Source organism: Helianthus annuus, chromosome 11, assembly GCF_002127325.2.
Source record: "Helianthus annuus cultivar XRQ/B chromosome 11, HanXRQr2.0-SUNRISE, whole genome shotgun sequence".
Taxonomy (NCBI): Eukaryota; Viridiplantae; Streptophyta; class Magnoliopsida; order Asterales; family Asteraceae; genus Helianthus; species Helianthus annuus.
In genome coordinates, this window is record NC_035443.2 from 2,158,025 (window position 1) to 2,168,176 (window position 10,152).

At 35.9% G+C, this 10,152-nt stretch overlaps 1 protein-coding gene across 1 annotated transcript; it reads left to right on the forward strand.

Moving 5' to 3' along the window:
• Positions 1-4,528: 4,528 nt before the first annotated feature.
• LOC110889145 (cell division control protein 48 homolog C-like) lies at positions 4,529-9,283 on the forward strand. The gene is made up of 8 exons (XM_035979355.1): positions 4,529-5,483; positions 6,270-6,877; positions 6,958-7,110; positions 7,205-7,513; positions 7,606-7,671; positions 7,789-7,853; positions 7,930-8,125; positions 8,951-9,283. The coding sequence occupies exons 1-8, from the start codon at positions 4,727-4,729 to the stop codon at positions 9,281-9,283; spliced, it is 2,487 nt and encodes an 828-aa protein (XP_035835248.1). The 5' UTR covers positions 4,529-4,726.
• Positions 9,284-10,152: the final 869 nt, after the last annotated feature.

Genomic DNA, 10,152 nt, shown 5'->3' on the forward strand with positions numbered 1-10,152 from the left:
ATTACAAACGGTCAGAATTTTTAAATATATATATTTACCTTCCATTTTCACTTTCAATCACCAAATTAACCCCAAAATTTCATCTCTTTCTCACATAATTTTTATAAACCTTCTTCCACTATTTTATAAACCTTCTTCCACTATAAACCTTTTTACACTTTTTCATGGATCCGTTCAACAACCCGGACAACCCGAACACTCCGAACAACCCGAATACTCCCAACAATCCGACCCAACCTAATGTTTTCTCGGTTCCGGGATATTATCCGACGCTAGAACCGAACCAATTCTCGCAATATTCATCGAACGCGTTTGCTTCATTCCAACACTCGCCAAACCATTTCGCTCAAATCTCCCAAAATCAAGCCCTTCAACAAATGATGATGCGGGGTGCTTGGAACTTCCCACCCGTTCAACCTCAACCGATCCCCACACCACCCGTTCAACCTCAACCGATCCCGACCCAATCCGAACCCGAAGACGATGTGGAGATTGTTCCCGAAACCCAACCGCCTAAAGGGAAAGGAAAACGAAACAAAGGCAAGCAAGTGGTGGGTGATCAACCGTCGAAACCGAAGGCGACTAAGTGGATACCAATCGAAGAAGAAGCCTTAGCCAAGGCTTTCATTGGCACTTCTGACTAGGGCTGTAAACGAACCGAACGAACGCGAACAAGGCCTTGTTCGTGTTCGTTCGTTAAGGAAATAAATGTGTTCATGAACGGTTCATGAACACTTACCGAACGAGATTTTATGTTCGTGTTCGTTCATTAAGGAAATGAGCGTGTTCGTGAACGGTTCACGAACACAAATAAATTTGGCGAACGTGACGAAGGATAAAGATAGATGGCCAAGAGAGTAACACTCGAACTTGAATCCATTATTATGGAACGGAGGTCGATTGTATACGTGGATGCAAATGACGAGAAATGGAAGGGAAATGATGCATAAACAAGGTGAAAGTAGATTTCCTAGTTTAATTGTTAGGGAAATAAAATAAATAAAAGTTTAATAATATAAAAAGTAAAAATAAAATATAAGAAAGTACAAAGATTTTCAATTAAAACACAAACATACGAACATAAACGAACGCAAATAAACGAATGTTCACGAACATGTTCACGAACACCTTACCGAACGTTCACGAACACAATCGAACGAACGAGACCTTTGTTCATGTTCGTTCACTTAGCTAATCGAACGAAATTTCTTGTTCATGTTCGTCGTTCGTTTATTAAACGAACGAACAATAAACGAACTTCCCGCCGAACGGTTCACGAACAGTTCGCTGAACGTTCGGTTCGTTTACAACCCTACTTCTGACAACCCGACAAAAGGTTCGTAATTTTTTTAAAGTTTAAATTTTTTAAAGTTAATTTTTTTTTCTTAACCGACAGTTTGTTTTTTTTTTAAAGTTTTATTTTTTTAACAGTTGGTTTTTATGTTTATTAGTTTTAAAGTTTTAATTTTTTTTTGTTAACAGTAGGTTTTTTAGTTTAAGTTTTATTTTTTTTTGCTACACGGTAGGTTTTTTACTTTATTAGTAGTTTTTTTTTTTTAACAGTAGGTTTTTACTTTAAGTTTTATTTTTTAACAGTAGGCTTTTTACTTTTGTTTATTATTATGTTAACACTTTATATATTTTGTTTGTTTTTTATAGGTAATAACCAATCGGGTGAGGGGTTTTGGTCCAAGGTATTGGCCAAGTTTCTCGTCTTGATGGACCAAGGCCCGTATCGAGATGTCGACTCGGTCTCCTCAAAGTGGCGGAAAATGAACTCGTCCATCAATAGGTTTTTTGAGGAATATAATAAATTATATATAAGTGACCGTCGTAGCGGGTGGAACGACGAGGATGTGTTCAAAATGGCGTTGGAAAAGTATAAGGACAAGAATGGTAATACCAACTTTCCTCACGTTCGCGCGTGGATGGTTGTAAAAGACGAACCAAAATATAGGCCTATTCCCAACGAGGTGGCGATGGCGAAACGCCAAAAAACATCGGAAACGGGTAGTTTTAGCGCCGGTGGATCGGACGCGAGGTGTCACATAAACTTAAATGATGACGCCGACTTTGACGAAGAGGAGTACAACGTACGTGAACCGGAGCGTCCAACAGGCCGAGACAAATCAAAGAAGGATCGGGCCAAGGGAAAAGAAAAGGAAAAGGTGGACCCGAACATGGTTGAGTTTATGGAACACCTAAAAATGTACAACGACGTCACGGCCCAAAAGACGAAGGCGAAGGAGCGGGGCGTCGAAGAAAAAAGTCGTGCATCGGAAGAAAAGTTACGCGAGAAGGTCCGATTAGCGCATGAGAAAATCCGAATTTCCGATGAAAAATTCGGCTCAAGGAATGGGAAATAATGATGATGAGTGTCGAGTACGAACCCGAGCCGAAACGTTCGATGTTGAAAAAATTACAACACGACATCATGAAAAAACATCAAATTATTTAACTCTATGTTTATTTTTATTAAGTCTTTGGTTTTTTTAAGTTTATGTTTTTTTTTATGTTTATGTAATGTGGGTTTAATATTAATGAAAATATTTTGTTAGTATATTTGTTAAATGTTAAAAAAAATAGAATACTAAAAAAAATAAAAAAAAACATAAAAAGTGGTGGAGGACTATGACTAGGATCATCCTACCATGCCCTCTAGTTTTGGAGGATAGACCATCTTTGGGAGGAATATGACGTGGCGCCTACGTGGCGGGTCATCCTCCAAGGATGGTCCATCACCATACCTTGTAGTGTTAGCCAATGTCACGAACCCTTAAACACTTCATTAACTAAAAGACCAATGTACCACTAAGACACTTGATACCAGCAAGTACTCGGCTGAATTTGAATTTAAATCTATACTCTATAATAAAAGAAACCTGTTTTGGACACATGTCACTTCTTCATGCTTTCTCATCTTATTTCCTATTTATCTATGTTAAATTAAATAAATAAATTAAATAACAAAATAATCTAAATTAAATAACAAAATAATAATTTCTCACATATCAAACTAATAATATTCTATTTATCTATGTTAAATTAAATATATTAATTAATGTTAAATTAAATAACAAAATAATAATTTCTCACGTTATATCAAACTAATAATATTGTTAATATATAGTCTTTTTCTTTTATCTTTATTATTATTATTTAATGTTATTTATTTAATTATATTGTTAGTGATAAGCCGTAGAAAGTTTTTTTAGTATTGTGTACTTTTTATTATTGATATCCTCTTTCCCTTCTCATCTTCTATGTACAAACCCTATTTCCAAAATCCTCATTCGTATAGTTCCGATTCGTTTGAGTGAAGAAAAAACAACCGGTTCAATGGCAGTGGCGACAACCAACTGGTCCACGACGGCAGATGTTTTGACAACATTAACACAATAAGCAAATGGTATCGGGTATCAGTACCGAACTGGTATTAGTATTGATTTTATCGTAGCGGAATATTTTTTGTACAGGACCGGGTTTTACCTTCAAATAATGTGGATAGTCAATTGTAAACGCTAAGTTTTACACTTTAACTAAGAAGGTAAATAGTCACATTTTTTAGGCACCTAAAAATTAAAAGTTCAAAATTTTTACCTTTTGCCCGGTATGAACAGGTACCGGTATACCAATTTAAACCTGTATAATCCAATTTACCGGCGGTATAACTTCTTTGCTATTTCCTTAGTTTACCGGTATGATTCGTGCCGGCCAAACATCCGGCATCCGGTTTAACCGGTTCAACCAGACGATTTAAACCGGTTTTTAAAACACTGGGTTAATATTCAAAATCATGTAACTTGACTTACGTCAAATGAGATGTTGAATAATGAAATGAAGAAATTAGGTTGTACATTATATATAAATCCATTTTTTTTTTTGACAAAATCAGCTTTATAATTTTCATTTTATGTATTTGTAGTTATTTTATTAATGTGAACTAGAAAAATATATAAATTTAATAGTATATTTACATAATAATTGTTATGTGTTATTTTATTGTTAAGTTTTAACCTTTTTTCTGGCAATCTATTTTTATGTAATATGGATAAAGGGTAAGGATAGTGTAAAAAGAGTTTTAAGTGTATCTAATGGTTGAGATCAATAGACATTAAATTGATTCAACCCGTGTAATAAATGAGGTTTTTAAAGATGTATTATTTTATTATTTGGTAAACAATATTACATTTATTTAACTCTTGTAATACACGTGGTGTTAAAGATATCTTTTTATTTGGTATATAAAATTACATATATTCAACTTGTACAATATGGTTCTTATATATATAACTTTTTTATTTAATATATAAAATTATATTTATTCAACACGTACAATAAATGAGGTTTTTAAATATATATTTTTTTATTATTTAGTATATAAAATTTATTGATTCAACTCCGTGTAATTCAACCCCGTGTAATACACGGGGTTATAACCTAGTATACATATAAAAAATTCTATTTTTAATTTGGAGGCCCAATTCAAGTGGTGGCCTAAACACTTGCTTGGGTTTAATTACCCTTGGGCCGGCCCTATTGTTATAGAATATAGATGTTCATATTCTGATTTCGCAGTTTGCAGCCCTAATCAATAACCTTGGAAGAAATCCAGCTGGCTTGTAAATAAAAAAATTAAAACCCTAACTTCCAAACGAAACCTATATAAACCTCATCGATCCTATTGTCCTTGTTAAACACTTAACCTGCAACTGCTGCGTCACCAATGGGTAAAGCAGGCAAGAACAAGAAGCCATTGATGTTCGAAAAGATCCTACGCCACCGCGTAAAGGAGACCTACGGCACCTCTATACCGTCCATCGACAAACTCATCGACGGTCTCCGGGCTAAATATCCGGAATACGGTCGTTACAGGCACCAACTCTTCACAAGGATGGTGAAACAAACACTAGATGTTCATAACAACAACGACGACAAGAAGCGGAAATTAAGTGCTAACTATGAAGAAGACGATGACGTCATGTCACAGTCTTCAGCAAGCAAAAAAGCGAAGAAAATTGAAATTAAGGGTAGAGGATCTGAGCTACAAACAGAACCATCGGAACTGGAATCGAGTAGTACACATACGGTTTTGTCTTTCGAGAATGAGAGCCAGCAATTCGAGCCGGGGTTTGATTTTACTAAATCAATGCTGCGAAACAAATACAGCGGGTCAACAATACGTAAAAATATAGAGTTAGAGCCCATGGTAAAAGCCGGGTCAAGGAAATCGAATAATAACGGGCCAAGGTTTGAGGACCTTGGTGGTATGGATGATGTGTTGGATCACCTGGAAATGGAGGTGATTGTTCCTTTGCTTCATCCGGATCTTTATCCAAGCCTCGGGCTAAGAGCGACTGCTGGTGTTTTGTTACATGGGCCGCCTGGGTGTGGAAAGACTCTACTAGCTCGTGCCATTGCTAATGAGTCTGGGGCTTCGTTTTATAAGATTTCGGCTCCTGAGTTGGTCTCCGGCGTATCAGGTATTGTGTTTATTTTTTGTATGCTTATTGTCATTGGCGAAGGATAAAAGGGGCAGGGAGGGGCGCCCGACCCCCGAACTTTTTGCTTAGTAGTGTTATATATGTAATTTTCGTATTGAATTTTTTGGGTATATATGTTTTCGACCCCCGGTTCTATAGAAATTTTTTGGTATATACGTTTTCGACCCCGCGGTCATTCGGGTCAAGCTTCGCCACAGTCTATTGTGATTTCGATGTGATATCAATTTTTAAGGTTTTGGTAATGTTAAGGCTCACTTTACATGATATAAGTTAAAGTTATTTTTTTGCTCTTAGTTTTGTAGTCGGTTAAGCCCTCCAGTAAGTTTGTAAAAGTTTTATGTATTAACAAACAAACACACAAAAATACGCAAGTAAACCTTTCCTCTATCCCAGGAAATAGAGTTGTAATCATTTAACCAAATAACTTACATGAAAGAATATTTACCTTATTATAGAATTGTAATTGTTTTGTAAAAAGCTACTATTGCAATCACAACTATATTGGAATTTACAACAAAATAGAAGGTAAATGGGCAACAAGCTGCGCTGCTACCCCTTTTTGTAGCAAAACCAAGTCTTTAAAAAACTGCATCCATAGATCTCAAGGGTCATAACATTACTATGCATGACCCTCTGGACTTGCCTAAGTAGATCCACAACCTCTGGTGCAAGGAAACCAAAAGTATGAAAAGCAAATGAGATAAACACGTGCTGGTTGTCAAGGCACGCTTTCACGTGTTGGTTTATAATTATTTGATTTATCAGGTGAATCTGAAGAGAATATAAGAGAGCTATTTTCAAAAGCAAACAGGACTGCACCGTCTATAGTTTTCATTGACGAGATTGATGCAATTGCTTCAAAAAGAGAAAACCTTCAAAGGGAGATGGAAAAACGAATCGTGACACAACTAATGACGTGCATGGATGAATCTCATAGGACATCTGAACCAAATGACGCTTTAGAAACCACAGAAATGCCAAATGGCAAACCGGGATATGTTTTGGTGATTGGTGCTACCAATAGACCTGATGCGCTCGACCCGGCGTTAAGAAGACCAGGACGTTTTGATTTGGAAATCAGTTTAGGTGCTCCAAATGAAGATACAAGATTAAAGATTCTTTCTGTGCTTACACGAGATAAAAAACTTGAAGGTGATTTTGACCTGATCAAAATTGCGAGGTCAACTCCTGGTTTTGTTGGAGCTGATTTAGATCGTTTGGTGAACACAGCTGGTGGCCTTGCTATAAGGAGAGTGTTTTATAAAAGAAAGTTGGAACTTCCTACAGAAAGTATACAAAATAAAAACTGGTTGAAGAAGGCATGGACTCATGAAGAGCATGCCAGCTATAGGATCACAACGTCTGATTTTGAGGTAGTACAAGACAGTTGTTTGTTACTTATCAAATTCGTTTAATCATTGTTGTTGATTCTTTTTTCAAAAATGATATATAGGCAGCTGCCAAGCTGGTTCAACCCTCTTCTAAAAGAGAAGGGTTCACGAGCATTCCAAATGTCAAATGGGAAGACATTGGAGGTCTTCATTCGCTTAGAAGGGAGTTTTACACTCACATTATCAGCCGTATAAAATATCCTGATGAGTGTGAGGTAGATTTAGCATATATGTGTGTGTGTGTGTGTGAAACAAATACTTCATTCCCGAAAACAAATACTTTTCATCGTTAAGTTTGTATTCGTTTAGGATATCAAAGATGATTTGGAGACGGGGTTTTTGCTTTATGGACCTCCTGGTTGTGGAAAAACATTGATTGCCCAAGCTGTTGCTAACGAAGCAGGAGCAAATTTTATACACATTAAGGCCTGTCATGGATTCTATTCCTTTATTTCTATCTACCTGATTTTTTATTTCCTTAAATTGACACTATGTATCTTATCAATCATGAAGGGCCCTGAGCTTCTGAACAAATACGTCGGCGAGAGTGAATTGGCATTGCGGACTCATTTCAGTCGCGCAAGGACATGTTCTCCATGCATATTATTCTTTGATGAGGTTTTTTCTTAAATTTTTTATTTAACCTTTTGCTCTAGGATTGATTTTGACAAATGTCATTATATATATATTTTTTTGAATCAATATTTTAGGTAGATGCTATTACAACTAAGCGTGAAACTGACGGGAATTGGGTTGCCACTCGAGTTGTACACCAGGTAAGCAAACTTATTGTTAATATTTCTTGTTGTGTATTAATATTTATAAATATCCAAAATTTATACACACATAATCTTATTCCATTAAAAAAATGAAAAATTCTCTATTCTTTGCAGTTCTTGACAGAGCTAGATGGTGGTGATCAACGTAAGGGAGTTTACGTAATTGGTGCTACCAACAAGTATGGGCTATAAAACTACTTATTCATGATGAATGATTTATAGTTATTGATTTTATTGGGGTTTTATTTATTGTAGACCAGATGCGGTAGACTCAGCACTCTTACGGCCCGGAAGGTTTGGGGAAAACATGTATGTCCCTCTGCCAAACCAAGACGAGCGTGTGTTGATCTTAAAAGCTCTTTCTAAGAATAGGCGATTAGATGCTGATGTGGACTTGATTGCTATTGCTCAGAGATGTGCAAATTTCAGTGGAGCAGATCTTTCAAAACTGGTTTGTTGTTGTTGTTTTTTTTTTTCAAAAAATGCTAATAAGTTACAATGATAAAAAATGAATCATGTACATGTTTGTTGCCTTTTGTTATGTAAATACGCAAAACTTACTTTTAATTTCAGCGTAGCGTCATTTGATAGTGGGGGGGGGGGGGGATGGGCTTTGTTTGTGGGTTGGCGGGTCAAACCCGACACAAACCAAAAAAATTTACACCAACCCAAACACGACACGAACTCGACCCGTTTAACTTATAACAAACAGTTTAAGTTACAACATAATTTTTTTAAGAGTAAATTACGTTTTTGGCCCCTGTGGTTATATCACTTTTACTATATTAGCCTAAAATAAGAATTTTTAACATATCTGCCCCCATGGTTTCTATAACTAACCATTTTGGTCCCTAAGTCTAGAGATCATGGGGGCCAAAATGGTTAGTTATAGAGACCATGGGGGCTAAAATGGTTAGATTTAGGGGCCAAAATGGTTAGTTATAGAGACCATGGGGGCAAATATGTTAAAAATTCTTATTTTGGGCTAATATAGTAAAAGTGATATAACCACAGGGGCCAAAAACGTAATTTACTCTTTTTTTCAAGAAAATTATAAAACTAAGCCGGTTGACCATGTCAATCTGATCCTCACCTGTTTAATTAGTTAAACATGTTCATGGGTTTAACATAAAACCAACCCGAACCTGTTTAGACTAAACCTAAACCCACGAATTTCGTATTAGGTTCGTGTCGTGTCGTGTCAGAAATTCATGTCCCCTTTTCTAGCTAACAAATATGGTTTTCTCTTATTTGTTTGAGTTTTTACCGTATTCAGATGAAGAAAGCTTCATTGGCTGCTCATGAAGAAAGAATTAGTAAAATTATAGCTGCTGGTCATGAAGGGACATCTCTAGGTGACACCCGACATATTATTAAAGCAGTTCATTTTGAGCGAGTATTTCGAAAAGTCTCACCTTCTGTCTCAGAAGCGGTATATAATAAACTAGCTCTATCTATCTTTACAAATCGTCTTAGATCAAGTGATCAACAACATCTGGAAATGGGGTCGTGTTTGTGGGTTGTCGGGTCTAACCCGACACATATCTTAAAATTTGGCACAAACCAGAAAATTGTGTTTGTGAGAACCGAACCTAAATATGATCAATAAGTTGTGTCAGACACATAAACATAAACCCGTACGTGACACGAATATTCAAGGGTTGTTTAAATATTAAAAACATTACCAATATAACAAAATAATACAAATGTATATAAAATTGTTACGTGTAGATTATATATGAAATTGTTACGTGTAGATTATATATGAAATTTAGGGTGCATTTGGTTCGCGAAATTTAATGGAATTCGAAGAAATAGGAATATGAAATTTATTGGAACTGGAACTTCAGTTTCATCTTTAAGTGCTTTGTTGGGTAAAGAATTCAAAATCCTTTTAATATGTGGAATTCAACCGGTAACCGGACCATCGCTTTTGAGTTCAGTTCAGCCCCCGTCTTGAACATTATTTTATGTAAATATTTAATATAAATTAAAAATTGATACAAGTTTTTATAATCTACACTCAACCGTCTCCACACAGAGGGGTTAACCCACAAACCCGTTAGGTTGACCTGAACACGACCCTACGTGTATATACTAAATCCAAACCCGTGAATTTCATGTTAGGTTCGTGTTGTGTTAAAACATTACCTCTAAGCTAGACCTTGGTTTCAAAAGTCATGCACCTTTTCTGTTTTGTTACAGGAAAAACAGTATTATGATCGATTGGCAAAACACTTCGGAGAATCTTAAATGCAGAGTATGGTTTGTTCCACGTTATTATTCGGTTATCAAAGTTACCACCAACATATATTCTTGTAGTTTGACACTGATCGTTTTAAAACAATAGCACTTTGAATCATTATTATGCATTGGTACAAGATTTGATGGTACGCTAAACTTGAAATAGGTCTATACGCAGCGTATATAAACCATTAGATTTTTTTGGGTCATTTTGGTAGGTTTGAGGGATCATTT